General features: G+C 42.6%; 1 protein-coding gene across 6 annotated transcripts in view; it reads right to left on the bottom strand.

Annotated features, from left to right (window-relative positions):
• Nucleotides 1–380: 380 nt before the first annotated feature.
• The window catches only part of mtcl1 (microtubule crosslinking factor 1), a 78713-nt gene continuing 63304 nt past the window's right edge, over nucleotides 381–15789 (bottom strand). For 2 of the 6 annotated variants that reach the window (XM_087831382.1, XM_006792294.3), the window contains 4 exons: nucleotides 12554–12895; nucleotides 11954–12033; nucleotides 9877–11452; nucleotides 381–1583 (listed from right to left, as the gene is read on the bottom strand). In XM_087831382.1, coding sequence (XP_087687508.1) covers nucleotides 1380–1583; nucleotides 9877–11452; nucleotides 11954–12033; nucleotides 12554–12895 — 2202 coding nt within the window. In that variant the 3' untranslated portion in view covers nucleotides 381–1379. Of the gene's footprint in view, nucleotides 7351–8265; nucleotides 9673–9876; nucleotides 11453–11953; nucleotides 12034–12553; nucleotides 12896–15789 lie in introns of those variants that run through there. The other 4 variants (XR_015716755.1, XM_087831384.1, XM_087831383.1 and 1 more) reach the window with 4 other exon arrangements.

The following is a 15789-nucleotide window of genomic DNA, read 5'->3' as shown; positions in this document are numbered from 1 at the left end:
TACAGTGAGTGACTGTGCCAGGGGTAGGTAAAACAGCAGATTCGGTCCTGCAGACCTTTAAATAAACTAGTGGGGGTAGTAGTAACGGTCTTTGACTTGCACAATAACCTGGGAAACAAGAGTAAGATGGCACAACGTGATGCAAGAGGATTTGACTTCTGGGTGGACACAATCTTCTTATTCGCATGCTCTCTTGTGCGCGTCCCACCCTGACCCGCTGTAACGCTGTGGTCTGCACCGTAATCCACACGCACACGGTTCAGGATGGCGTGTTTGCCAAGAACGCAAACTCGGGTCTAACGAAAGAGCGCACAATCCATCGTGTGCTACAGCTAACCTCTGTCATGGAGAGATACAAGAAAAGAGGCGGTCTTGGAAATACACATTCATATTTATTACCATTTAGTATTTACATAGGACTATAGCTCGTTAAGACTTTTTTTGACATAGACTTTTCATTTAAAACATTCATGTTTTCCACAATCCCTTTTTCCTGTCAAAAGAAAAGGTTTTTCATATCCAATAGTAACAACTGTACAAAGCCAGCCTGATAGGTACAATAATTTACTTAAAAACATCTTATTTTCATCAATGCAAATCATGTGACAACAAAACAGTCCCCTCCCCCAAACAGCTGAGCTGAGCACTCACAAATGACTATAGCTCTTTATGTACATGCACTAAAGTGCTAGTATTCAAAAGGCATGCAAATATTTGACCCATATTTATACAACTGCCTTCCAAATATGCATAAGGTTATTACGTTTGTTGTCACCCATCTTCTACACGTCTACAGAGTCAAACATTCATCTCAACGTAAAAATAAAGACGGACACGAGCATCAGAAATGACATCATGTGTCTCCGCTTCAGACCCGGTGAAGCAGAAGTTGTTTTTTTGTTTGTTTGCTTCCTTGTTTTTGTTGTCTTTCCTCTCCTTGAAGGTAAACAGAAAAGTAAAGTGAAGCTTTAAAGGCTGGCAAAACAAAAAGAAATAAAAAAAGGATTTAAAAAAAGGTTTGCATGAATGTTTATGGGACAGCGATGAAGAAAAAGTAAAATGTAAACACAGGAGGAGTATTTACCTGAAAAATAGGTTCAGACACACACACGTACGTGGGTGATGGTTAACTCAAGTATACAGGCACCTCTTATGGAAACTTATTTTTCTGTATGTGTCGTCTTTAAATACAGTACATTCCAGGTTCCTCTTAAAAAAAAAAAAAAAAGGTTCTGGTTCCTTGATGGTCAGCTGGTGCTACTGGTTAGATCCCAACCCCTCTCTCAGGCTCCTCTAGAGGGAGTCCATATGTTTGGGGGAGGGTTTCTGAGGTACTGGGTCTGTTTAGGCAGAGGTGGAGGAGGAGGTAGAGGACGGCTTTACGGCGGCTCCTCACCCTCCAGGATGGTCTTCCGGTGTCCCGGCGGCGGGAAGGTGAACCTCCTCTTCGAGCCCTCGCTCCACTTTGGGGAGGAGGAGGGGGAGCGTGCGGCCCAGCGCGAGGGAGGTCGGCGGTTGGCCGGGCGCGCCGGTCTCAGGAAGCAGGAATCCAGAGGCGGAGCCACCGGAGAGCGAGGCAGGTCCTGCCAACGACAAGGAGCTGTCAGAGAGGAGCAACGGGGCGCCTGCAGCCATTTGCCACCGAGGAAAACAGGAAGTGAGGAGATTCATACAGAAAGATGAAGGGGAGCGAGCGAAAGAAAGCGAGCAAAGGTGCTGATGTAGAAGTGACGTGCACATGAAACAAAAATAAGGAGTAATGTAATGAAAGAATTTTAAATGAAAGCCATTTCATGAGGAACTTTTATGTTTTCACCTGATTGTTTCTTACTTTATTCTTGTTGCAGTTTTCTTTCAGTGGATATAAGAACGTCAACTCCTAACATACTGCTCCTAATGCCGTTTTTAGTCTGACCTGTTCTGCCTGCTTTATCTGAAAGATGCTGATTTAACTTAAAACTAATTTTGTTTGCTTGAAGCTGGAGCAAAAACCAGCAGGTCAGCCTTTAAATAACTTAAATAAGTGACAGACGTTTAACCTTCTCACCTAACAGGAATGTGCAATCTGGTGAAAAAGGCAAACAAACCAAGAAAAAAAGGTTACATAGTTACCGCAGACATTTAGCTACGGAAGCAGACAAGAGTCAATTTGAGCAGCTGTTTCAACCTTCCCTCTGCCACTTAATAGCATTCAGTTACTCAGGGGACACAGCAGCTAATGACCCACACCTGCTACCACTATCACTGGCCGAGCGAGCAGTGCAAGCGCCTAACATCACTTCATTTGACACATTTTAAAGAAGCTTCTGTTCAGTGATTTGTTATATTTGGCTGGTACACTGGCAAAACACAAATATGAAATCATTGGTATGACAGATATAATTTAAGAATTCTCCGCAATCAAGCATCATAACGTTTGCGTCTCTTAAAAACCGACTGAGAAACTGACAGACACAGTACGGTAGAGACTCGTTAAGGGGAAAGTAAGGCCACCTTACCTTACTGCCCAGTCTTTTTCCAGTCTAATGAGGGCTTTACTTTCCAAACTGAACATTATATTATATTCAGTAAAACTTAAAACCAGCAAATCTAAACTTATCAGAGAAGCATTTACTGGGGTCTTAGAGTACAGGAAGTGGAGGTCTATTTTTCCATAGACTCCTATTCAATGTAACTACTTTTTGCAACTGGAGAAGCCACCTCCTGCTGGCCATTAGAGAGAATACAGGCTTAAGACTGACAGGCTTTATAATGCAGAAAACATATACAGAAACACTGAAAAAGCCAAATCCACGGTTCAAAGAAATGTCTCAGGTACACTAGAGTAAAAATCAGATGCCAACCTCCACGTGGAAAAAAACAAAAAAACAAAACCAACTGGTTGCCCAGAGGTTGACAATTCTTGTAGGTGACCACTTTCAGTTACGAGGTAACTGCACACAGGTTGCCTGGTAGGAGGCAAGCTGTCTTCAAATAATACATTTGTCCAAATAATCCTACTTGGACTGACTATAGTCGCTCACAGACTGTGAAGGTTAGCAAATAATTGCTGTCTAATTTATAAATGTAGACAGATTGCCAACATATTGCAATCACTCTAATTCTGTGACAGGTCTCATGAGGACTTGACTCAGCTGGTTGCCAACTGGTTGTGTTCTGGTCATATTCCTATAATAAAATCAGAGCATTAAATCACTGGATTGTCCAACAGATGGCAAAAAATTTATGATTTTCCACATTAAAAAAAACAAACAAACTTCTAATCTTCTTTCATCTTGACATACAAAAACTACTTTGAAAATGGCAGCTGACTGCGAGTGGTTGGATAACTGGTCCCCATCTTCAAAGCAACCATTTCAAAGGGAACAAGATCACACAAGTTCATTCCACAGAGCTGGCAATGTTATGGAGGCGCTGCGTTCTCAGACCACTGTTTTCCTGAGTATGACTGTGGCATAATTAGACCACAATTAGAAGTTTATTAGATTTAATTCAGAATTTTAAACCCTCACACAACCAACTCTGAAGTCATCTCAGTGTTTAAAGAAGTCCTAAACTGCAGATGAATGATCACTTGAGTGCCACAAATCTGCTATCAGAGGTCACTGCAGGCATCAGGTGATAGAAGTCCATAAATACATGCAGTCCATTTGTGCAATTTTGCATTGATTGTAACGTCTAAATATTTAAACCTGTTAAGTGCTTAATTGGCAACAAAGCTTTATGCATCTGTCCCCTGGATGAAAACAGAAAGTGTAGAAAAAAAGGCCACAAAAAACGAAAACTATGAGTGAGTTTGTTTTCCCCCCTTCGAGTGAAGTCAGAGCGTGAATCGAGTGAACGATCACACCACTGGCCTGAAATATTAATAGCTCATCTCCAGGCGTTAGATTTCACTTGAAGGATGGAGGACAAGAAGACCGAAAAGCAACAATCTAGTTCGGCTAAAAATACATGACAGTCAGGCTGCGGTGGTGTGAGTGGATGAACTGGAGGAAAAATAACCGGGATGGATGGACACGTGGATGGAGGATGGACAGATGTGCTACACAATCTGCAGCAAGTCCTGCAGAAAAACAGGTCGCAGAGTTTGACAGGAGGCGTCTGCGCCAAACCATCAATAAATCATTAGTTTATGAATACAGCTGATGGGAATACAGACGATACAGCTTGTGCAAGATTTCCCATGTGACGCCAAAGCATCAGATCAAACAATCCCACAAGTCAGGCACCTGTATACAGGAAGTCAGTGTACACGAGCGGATATTAAAAACAGCAAAGTCAACACCTGTACATGGACCACAGCTAAGTTTTTGACCTTAAAAAAAAAGATCGACCTTAAAACTCTAGTGTAACAATAAAAAAAAAAAAAAAATCAGTTTTAGATCAAATGTATGTCCATAAATTAGCCTGAAGTTACAGTATGACCTAAAATATCATCAGATTTTCACACAAGTTGTACAAGTTGATAAAAAAAAAGAGCCCAGATAAACAAATTAAATAAAAATCTTAAAGTCTGTCATTTATCTACTGAACAAAACAGTCAAGTATTTAATATATGTGAGGGGGAAAATTATGTGAACCTTGAAGATAATCAGTAGTTAAAGCTGTTCAGTGGAATACTACCGTAATCAGGTACTCACATCCTGTGTTATCTAAGGAATCTGGTTTTTACAACTCATTTGTGGACGAGAATCGTGGTACGAGAAAAAGATTCCTGAGGACTTTAGAAAAGAAAAGTTTTTGCTGCTCAACACCTCTAAGGATTTTGAAGTTATTCAGACAGATTGTGTACAAATGGAGGAATGTCAGGAGCATCGTTTCCCTCCACAGGAAAGGCCGACCAACGGTATCACTCAAGGAGCAATACAGTAGTCTGGGAGCCCACAAAGGTTCGTATACATTTGTCACTGATGATATCAGCTGTTGGGACTTGTGTAAACATATGATGATTATTTGTTATTCTTACTGAGAAATGTAGAAATGTCTTAACACCCCTCTAAATTTAACCAAATGCTGCATTTCCTCCCTTTGTGCCAGGCCTGCTGTAAAGGCTCTGTATTTATATCCATGAAGGCATCTTGTTCACCGACATCTCTCAGAGTGTTCTCCACTTTGTTGGATGTTGTGAAGGAGATTTTTCATCATGGAAAGAATTCTGTGATCATTAGTTTATTTGTCTTTTTAAGAATGTTGATTTGGAAACTTCTGAAGGTATTTTTCACTACAGTCTTGTCATGAGTGGTGACAGGACTGTAGTGAGTCTGATGTACCCTCAAGTGGAGATATAAGCGGCGGTTGTCACAATGAACGCAGTGACTATAAGCCAGGCTTACCGATGGCCACTGTTCTTTCAAAAGCATTTGAGAAATATCAGAAGTTACGACCTGCTAACACTTCGTTCCAACACGACATCTGAAATGACCAATATGACATGGTGAGAATAGACACACTTCCCTGCAGTTTCTAACAGTGGATTTTTTCCTTAAGCATGCACAGTGTACCAGAATATTTAGTTCATTTCTACCAGAAATGACACAAAACCAAGACAGTGCAGAGGAAATGGTGAGTGTTAGCAGCCCGTCTTCATTGGTTAATCTTTGTTAGTCTGAGAGGAAATGGTAAGAAGACGTAAGAAAGCGCTGTGTGGACAAATATGTGAGAAAAAAAATACAATATTACAAGAAAACATCACAGTCCGTCTAGCGGTGCACGTAAAAAGGAGGACCTGGTAGAAACACAGTGTTAGAATAATCCAGCAAGGCCTTATGAAGCCCGAACAGACAACAATTGACCTGTGAATGTGTGAAATGTCCAAGAGTCGTCTTTTATGTCATGTTCACTGGCAAACACTTTGGCAGAAATATTAAAATCCACCAGTGATCAAGACGTAAGCCGAAGACTCTTTGGGTTACATGAATTTAAGGACCATACCAGTGTTTTTGCATGACTTCTTTTCCCCCCAATCAGTGGCAAATAGCAGATATTTTATGTTACCACAAAACTATTTAGCTTTTATATTCAAGTGTGACGAGCTACTCGCTGAAGCTTGAATTTTCTTTAGATACATACTGCAGTAAACATCCAGCACAGAGAGCAGAAACTGTGTAATAAATCTAATCTCATTTTTATGTCTGCAAAGGTTTTATGAAATGTGTTTACTTCTTGTTTTACAGCAGGATTACTCAAAAGGTAATGAATAGATTTGCAAGCACTCATTTTTACACCTTTGTTGATCCAGGAAGTTTTTCTGGAAGGATTCTTTACTATTCTGAGGCAAAAATGGGCATTGTGCATCAAATCTTCACAAAAACACTGAGCTTCAGATGAGATTCTGTGTGGTTTGAGTGAAGGTGCTGACTGGACAGAGTGCGCAGAAGGATGCACACACATGAAAATTACTCCAGGACTATTAGCTTTTCAGACATGGGCTCAATTGGACATTACACGGATAGGATGTGTAATCCAACCTCCCAACTAATGTCCGATTCAAATGCATCAGAAATGCATTTTCTCACATGCACCTCAACCGAATAGTGTCTAGAAAGGTTTAGGGCTGTAGTGTATGTATGAAATTGTCTTTATAAACAAAGCGGGAGGGCTAATAGTTTCAAACTGAGGAAGTTATGTGTACCAAAAAGCACAAACTGCCCAAATGGCTACCAAAACATAAAAAGAAGACACTCAGATTATACACACACAGAAGGAGTGTGATTTCATTCTCTGCAAAAGATTATTCTTTAAGTGCTAAATATAGAGGTAAGAATCTGTAAGGTCACTTGTATGAAGAGTTAGCAACATAGTTGCTGCTCTGGCTGCTTTTGCTGCAGTGGAACTCACTGATTTGTGCTGCTTAATAAACCCCATCTCTCACTTTATGCAAGTCACTTAAACGTGTTTGTTTTATACAGTACAAAGAGAGATTTTTATTTAAATTTTGATAAGCCAAGAACATATAGTATGGTGTTAGTTACAATAGTGGATGGGAATCATGGGTAATGTTCTGCAGCATGCAAAAACACCGGCATGGCCCTTTACAAAAAATTGATGATCCACCAAAAAATATGAGCATGCACTCATTAACTGGGAGAAACAGATGCATGGCCGTCGCACGACTTTTGACACCACTCCAATGGCTTCACACACTGTCACTGTGCTATCCTGTGAAGCATGCATTAATGAAGAGGGGGGAGGTGGGGGGGCTGAGGTCTGCGGGGCGTGAGGTTCCTGTGGTTGGTGAACCCACCGCCAAAGGTCATAGAGGCAAAGTAGGAGGAGGAAGAGGAACTTACATCACGGAGACTAGCAGATTTAGAGTCCCCAAGGAGTTGTTAGTATGACAGTGTGGTTCTGGATCAGAGCACAGAGGACAGGGAGGAGGAGATAAAGCCCAGAGGGGAGGAAAGAGGGAGGGGAGGAGAAGGAGGAAAGATAGAGCGGGAAATGTTAATTGGTAAAAATCAAGCAAAGGGGAAGAGATCAAAGAAAAGTCAGGTATGTCGAAGGCAGAAGGCAGAAATAAGGCGGACCACCCAATAAACACACACACAGCTTCACTTAAAACCTGGAACTTCTGAAAGGGGAGGAGGGGGGCATAGAGACTGGTTGGCAACCACCTGGCAACCACTGGTTGCTAGGGAGTGGTTGCCTGCTGTTGTTAGGTGAAGTTGGTTGCAAAGTGGTATACATCAAAAACCTCCTTTCTATTTCTTTAGTTGATAAGAAAGTCCCCACTCACAAACTACTCACTAAGTGCTTATGAAGAGTGAACATGAAAGCAAGAGTGCAAAGTTAGAACTAGAAACTGAGACCATTTACTTTCAAAGTAAAGGTTGCACATTTTTCAGCAGCAAGGCACAAGTTTTACTTTGAAGGTGGAAGGTCTCCACAACTTTTCAGGGTTCATTGAAACTTGATTGTTACCTAGCAAGTTGGTGTCTTTAGTGCACATTGTGGGTGAGTCATGGCAATCTGACAAGCAAAGGAATCACAAGGTTTTTGGTGCGGCACCCTCTTTGTGACCAGTTTAACCTACCTACAGCCAGCAGTTAAACTTTGTGACCAGTTTAACCTACCTACAGCCAGCAGCAAATCTGGAAAGCACAAGAATGCACGGCAACATTTAGGCTGGGAGCACCTTGTTAGTTTGGCAATGTCATGGTTACGGTCCAACTTCACCACTCGCAGCCCAGAGAGTCAGTTTTATTGCTAACTGTGACTAGAATAGATATTAAAAGCTTACATCTTTAAAAAAAAAAAAACCCTCAGAAAATATATTTCTTCAAAATAAAGAAAGAGGAATAGAAAAGAAATATGTGAAATTGAGCATTAAAGAGCAGCCTGGATTCCTTCCAAACTGTCCTTAACAGTTAAAACTTTGGGTATAATTAATATGAGCATCTACCAGTGTAACGGTACATGGCTGAAAATAAGGAAAAGCATAAAAGGTCCCTTTCAAACTCATAAGCTCCTCAGGTAATTGATCGAAATGGCCACATTTGTGCAACAGTCACCAGCAGCTATGATACTGGTGTAAGTAACAGTGGTGAGAGTGAGTAAGCTTTAGCTACACCCAAATTTATCAGGTTCACCAAAGCCACACATTCATATCAGCTTATTTACTGCTACCTTTTATTAATTTCTGAATTACAAGACAAAGGCTGCATTAAGACACAAGGTTTGCTCCACACTGCCCGCCACTTCAAGAAATAAAAAGTATTTTCTGTGAGTTTGTTCCTACAAAGCAAACAGAGACACCAAAACGAAATCGACATTCATACCTCTTCTAAAAAATTGACATAAGCGTGGTTACGCACCATCGCAATCCATTACTCTCGTGCTATTATCATGCTGTAATCATTATCCACAGAGGCACAGTTTTGTTTCATGAATGATCGCACGCTCCAGTGCCATTCATAAAGTCACATATCAGACTCTAATCTTGCTCCTGCACATCAGTGAACAGCAGCAGGTGAACTCTTGATGTTATTAACCAGCATATGTGCGATTATGTTGCTCCCTGTACACAATTTCAAATATACAACTGGTCTGGGGAACACAGATTTTTTTTGTACAGCTGTAATGCAGCATGACCTGCTTTTCATAGGTTTTAATCGGTTTATGGAGAGCCAAATATGAGGCGTGCCGGCAGATACTGTAATTATTTCATTCAGCACGTATATTAATTAATTAAAAGTCTGTCACATTTTTTGCACAGGTCAGAGAAATGGGTGGTGAAAACAGCCTGAACTGATTTCATCGAGTGAAGTTGGCGCTTTCCCAGGTTTATTTTGGTATGCGGGGGCGGGGATCCAACTCCCTTAAAAACCGGAGCCACTTAAAATTCTGCTTGAACACTTGATTGGAAGGCGCTGCTAATGATTAATTAAGGAACTGTGTAATAGTGATCCCACTCAGATCGCAGTTGTTAGACCATTTATTTCACTTCTCCACTTATCAGAGACATAAATCAGACTTCAGTCGGGCCTCGGTGATGGTTTAAGCACAGAGGTAAAAGCCACACTACAAGGAAGCCACTGCAGCAGAGATGAAAGTACAGAAGAAGAAACCTTCAAGAGTTTCTACATGCAGCGATAAGAGAAAGTTCAGTGTGTTGCAGAGGAGGGTTAGATGTTTTATAACATTACCATTGCATCAGTCAGTGCTTTTGATCTGAGGAAAGAGCACGAACATTTTAGTGATTGTGCACATGTTAAAGGTGAATTCTTGATCATCATTTGTCTGATTAAACACAGACGTCTTCAGACATTACACGGGAACTCCAAGGCGGTACCATAAGTATCACCGTGTCATAAAACATGGGCCCCACATCACATGAATGATGAAGCGATGAATCCAGTGCATCTGTGCATTTACCTCCATGCATCCAGACTGTCCTCTGTCTGACTCGGTCTGCCTGCTGTTGTCTCTGCCGTGGCTGCTCGGTCCTCCCGTCTGCAGCCTCCTCTCCTCCCTAAAGTTCTGCTCCTGCAGCTTCTTGTTGAGGATGCGGGCTGCGTTTTCAGCCAGCGTGTAGCCCGGCGGGGCCGATAGGTCCTGCCGAATGCTCACCACCTCTGGGTTCTTGTCGCCCTGCGTCTCCACTATTAGCTGCACAGGGCTTGGTGAGCGCCCGCGAGCAGGCCGCAGACATTCCTGCGCGTTCCTGGGGTCTGCAGACAGAGGCCCGTGAGCGGGGCTCGGCTCAGTGGTGGAGGGTGGCGTGGGGCGGGAGCGACTTGGGGACTTATTAAATTTCTGAATGGTGTCATAGACCACAGGGGTGTGGTCGATTATGTTGAAGAGGCTGGACAGCCCGTCGTTGATGGTAGTGTGCACAGGGCTGTCGCGAGTGGTGGTGGAGCGGGCCCATGCCGACTCGTTGTTCCCTTTCTGGGGCGTTGTGGGCATGGGGGCGCGGCTGTTATTGGGTAGCTCGGTTTTACTGGACGTGGATGGTTTGCGCTGAAGTTTCGGTGAGCCGTACTTTGGGGAGCAGCAGGGTCGCTCGAACTTGCTCTGGACCACAGGAGAGTACTGAACTTTCCTTGTGTTGCGTGATGGGGATGAGATGGGCGTGTTGCCACCTTTCGGGGTGAGGCAGCGGTGGGGGCTGCTGGTCAGGTTCCTCAGCAGGTCTGTCTGCAGACCCACACTGATGGTTTGGGTGGTCTGAGTCCCTCTTGTGGTGAATCCGTTGGTCTGGCAGGCGGTGTCCCGGACAACAGGCCCCGGTGGAGAGCGGATGGCGTTCCTCACAGAGATGGCCACCTCCTTCATGTCGTCACTCATGTTTCTGGAGAGCTGAAGATCCAGAGAGGATGCATAGCCCACTGTGGGGCAGATAGGAGACTGACTAGGAGAAGTCCTTAGTCCTCCACCCTCCAGAAGGCAAGGCCACCGTGCACCGCTGAACACTTCATCCGGCCCACTGGCGCCCACCCCAGCCTCCACTCCTCCCCTTGCTTTGGTCCCCTTTGCATACAGGAAATCGGGATCCTGGGCAGTGGTGTGCTCAGCTGCCCCGGGTCTGGTGGGGCTGTGGAGGATGTGCACCCCGTAGTGCTCTACTCCCACCCCTGCTGCCGCTGCTCCGTTGCCTCTCAGCGGGGACTTGTGGCAGTGCTCAGGGCTGCTCAGGGTGTTGGTGGTCAGGGTGGCGCTGGTGGTGAGGAACCAGGAAGTGGGTTGGAATGGACCAGGAACGGCCTCTCCTTCCCGGGCCTCTGTTGATTTGTCTGTCCACACTTCCCGCAACAGTCCCGGACCAGAGGTGGCTGACGGGAAGTCCCAGCCCTTATTGTTGAACTCCTCGATGTACTTGAGATCATCTGGAGACAGAGGCGGGGTGACGTCGTCTTGGCCCTGATCGCCATGACGCGTCTTGTCAGGGAGGAACGGTGAGCTGTCCATTAGCCGCTGGAAGTCGCTCATGGAGCACACCGACTTGGCTCTGGACACACACACACACGCACACACACACACGCACACACACACACGCACACACACACACGCACACACACACACACACACACACACACACACACACACAGAGATCATTAACTACAGCTAAAGTCAAATGTCTCAAACTGATCTTCATAACATCTCCTTTATTTTCCCACAAAAAACCTCCAAAAATCTGTGGCTGCTTTTTTTTTTTTTGCAAAGGAACTCGGTGCGTGTCCGTGTTTTAAAACTTTGTGAATTATTTAACAGCGTAGTGAGCTGGATCTCATCGCTGCCATAAAAGAACAATCACCAGTCTCCCCGTCACTACAAGTCACACTTAACAGAATCAAAAGGGCCGATCAGTACGTACGAGCAAGAAAGTACTGCAGGAGGCCGGATAATCTGCAGCCAGTCAGACCAGTTATTGGTTAAAAATTTACAGCAGACTTTACAAAACTCCAGCTTTTTGAACTCAGTTTAACATAATTCTTTCTCTGGTGGTTACCTGAGCAGACTCCCACCCTCCCTCATCTTGTCTTCTGAGTAAGCAGCATCATCTTCTCTCTCCGAAATCTCATTTAGGGCCTGAAAGGCAACGGACACAACAGTTAAAACATGTTGAGGGAAGGGGGTTCAGTGCATAACCCTATTTAATCTAAATATTGTGGTATTTTGGCTCACTTGTGCAACACAGTTTAGAGAAGTAAGTGCATCTTCTCCTAGAAACAGACACTGAATGATAAATTTGTGCTTCTTCGATTTTAATATACTTTTAAATATAACCTCTTAAAATCTAAACTGGTGTTTGTGAATAATGTTTCACACTCTGACTTCATAGCTAAATGAACTAATAAATATAAAACAATGAAAGAAGAAATGAAACACGCATATTGATGAAGATGACGCTATTAACTAAAATGAAAACATAACATAACTTGTTTTTACCTTTATTTTAGATTAAAATTTACATTAAGATGAATTTTCATTAGTAACAGCTCAAAATCTAAGGAAGATGTTTTTTCACATAGTGTAGCTATCACACACATGCACAAATTTTCCTTTGTCTCTTCAAAGGTCATGTTGAACTCATACAGATGTGCATTACCTCCTTCATACAGGGAAACCTCTTCTCACTCTCCAGTCTGGAGGGTGGAGGGACCTCCGGTCCACTCATGGGGTCCAGAGACAGTGCGTCCAGGAACAAGTTGTCTGCTGAGCCTTTGAGCCCCATCGCGGCCCCCTGCCCCTCCAGAATGGCCTCGGAGTCAGAGTGGGAACGTGTGGGGGGCATCAGGACAGGTGTAGCCGTACAGGGGGAGCGGGGGGTGTGAGGCGACCGGGGAGCCTGGCAGGGACTGTCCTGAGGTGAAAACATGCCTCTGTAGGATGTGCTGCCATCTTTAACGTCAGAGCCCTCACCTCGCCGAGAGTTAAGTTCCCTCTGCATCTGCATGAAGTACGACACATGTGCTGGATAAGAGTCTGGGAGCTTATTACCTGTAAATGCAGCGAGCACAGTCATCAAACATAATAAAACTGTAATTACTAAATGTGTCAGGACAATTTTAAACAAATATAAGCGGAATAAATATGCGAAAAAGGTTTGAGTTGTGTCTCTTTCCTGATGCTCCTTTTTCAGACGGACAGTGTTGAGTGTATATTCATGATGTGCTGATCTCATTATTTTTATTTTATTTTTTTTTATGCAAAAATGTAATTTTTACCACGTGACATATTTTATATGTTCTCTTTTATTCTTATTGCTATCAAGGTGGTCAAATAAGTTTATGGGATAATAAAATCCAATTAAGAAGCTAAACTAAAAGAACAGCTTGATATTTTGGAAAACACTGGCATGTGGCATGTGTTCAATGAAGAATGACACAGATCTCATGTGTGCATGCCAAGTTTAAACCAACTGAGGTGCCAAACGGTAACACAGACTGGCAGAACCACAGAGACCAGCCGGCCTAAGTTTGTACAAAGGTATAAAAAAAAGCAATCTGACTTTTTACTCTATGTATGCTAAGCTAATCAGCTGCTAGTGAAAGTGGCACATTTGCCATAATGAATCTTGAGGTCGATGATTAAGAATTTAAAAAGCTCTAAGTTTTTTTTTCTTTTTCATCAGCAGAAAACAGATTTTTATTTGACATCAAGTTCCCTTAAAATTAATTTTGAAGAGTGATCTTTAAACACACCTCTCTGAGACATGAAACATTGCCACTGCATGGTTTTAACCAAACTCATCCATTCACCCTACTGGCTCCTTCACAGGTCTAGCACTATAAAGCATGCAAAACCTCTTATGTGGTCCTGCAGTCAAGGGAAGTGTGCAAAAAAGCTCCCATTTTAAAATGCACAACTTTAGTGCAGAAAGTTGTCCGATCACACGTTAGTGCACTCGCAGTGCTGGACCCGTGCCTGGATACAAGGGAGGGTTTCATCAGAAAGCCTACATCTGTACATGGATGCAGCTTGTCTGCCATTATTAGTTGATAGTACACAGCACTCAACTCTCTCATTAAATCTAGCTCAAAAAACAAAACAAACAAAAAAGCCAACCTGGTGATGCTATGATGCCTAAATCGAGGCTCCAAAATGGGAATTCCCATTAAAGTGTATCTATCCTTTAATTTAGCTTCTTCTGCTCCTTTTAGGGGTCACCTCCCTCTCACCCTGTCCCTAGCATCCCTCTGTCACACCAACGCTCCTTACCACCTTCACTACCTCTGCTCCTTGCACATGTACATCTCCATCTGTGTTCTTCTTGGGGAACAGAGCTTTCAGTCGCTCTGCTCCTCGGCTCTGGAACTCTCTTCCTCCTGCACTAAGAAATATTGACTCCCTCTCCGTATTTAAGACACAGCTCAAAACACATCTGTTTAAACTGGCTTATTCGCTTTAATGGTGATTTTATCTGTTGTCACGCTCTGTTTTGTAATTTTAACTTATTTTATGTATTTTATGACTACTGTTCCTTTTATTAGTTGTGTTTTTTGTAAGGTGACCTTGGGTTTCTGAAAGGCGCCCTCAAATAAAATGTATTATTATTATTATTATTCTCATTCACAACCATGTATTCTCTGATGACTTCACTCCTCTTCTTTCCAGTACATACCTCCACCTCTCTTTTTTTTTTTTTACATTATCCATTTCTGTTAAGCAGAGGAGGCTTTTACCACACACGCGCTATATTCTTGTGCTCTGTTACTCCAATGTGACTCGCTCAGTAATCCACCTGCAGCACTTGAGGTTAAGCACCTTGTTCCTGGCTTGAAGTTTAAGGAAGAACAGCCACATTACTCATTCACTTTCAGCCTGCCAGTCTGAGCAGTTCAGTGGATGACCTGCTCTTTATAGTTTCCTGCAACATTGCTGAATAATGCATTTCCACCTCCTGCTCCGCATCTCCATTCAGAGGTGCATCAGCAGTTTTTTCCCCTCTCTGAGCTGGAAAGCGTAAACTATATTCAGAGAGGTGTATTCCTGTCCCCTGGTCTGAATGATAATACGCTCACACACACATCATATTAATCAGTGTGCAGTTCTACTTCCTGCCCTGAACATCAAAACGCAAAAAAGTGCAATGCTACAGCTCGTCTAATTAAATCGCACAAAGGACATAAATTATTCAGTTATGCTCAATTATTGCATCTACTATAATCGCCCTGAGTCCTTTGTCTGGGTTTCTTTCTCTCATACCTTTATTAAAACACTGATGCAGCAAAAGAAATGCATAAAAAAATCTATTAGCTATAATTTTGTTGATTGTCTCCCCTTAAAACTTTATTTCTAAAAAGTTTTAAATAGCTTTAGTTTTTTCCCTCTTTATCTCTGATGTCTCAGGTCTAAGACTCGTGCAAAAGACATTCAGAGCTCACAGAGATTAAATAAAGATTATACGCTGCCATCTTTGCCTAGTCTCCCTCACAAAAGAGGGATATTAGGCAACCTCAGATAAACTTTAAGAACTTCTGTCTATCATCTTTGTTAGGCAGAAATGCCAGGACTCGGATGAATGCAATGATCATAATATAAAAATATGGCAAAATTATTTTAAAAAAAATTCCTTCATGTTTTCTATATCAAAGCACAGAAAGCAGTAACGTGACGACGTGCTACAAAAAAAATGATACAAGACCGTCTCTCAAATATGAAGATTTAAAGCTTTTCTCTGTTTTATATCAATGTTTAAAAGGAATATTTAGGTTTTTTGCCTGTGAACAAGAGAAAACACGTCTATAAAATGGCATTAACTGTGAAAAATGTTTTGGCTATTTGTAAGAGTTAAGAATTGAAATGTCTGAGTTTTCTTTTAACTTACTTACTGGTCAATAA

This window comes from Neolamprologus brichardi, chromosome 18, assembly GCF_056152115.1.
Source record: "Neolamprologus brichardi isolate AB-2024 chromosome 18, ASM5615211v1, whole genome shotgun sequence".
NCBI classification, from domain to species: domain Eukaryota; kingdom Metazoa; phylum Chordata; class Actinopteri; order Cichliformes; family Cichlidae; genus Neolamprologus; species Neolamprologus brichardi.
The sequence above is the reverse complement of the archived record's forward strand: the minus strand, read 5'-3'. Positions and strand labels throughout refer to the sequence as shown.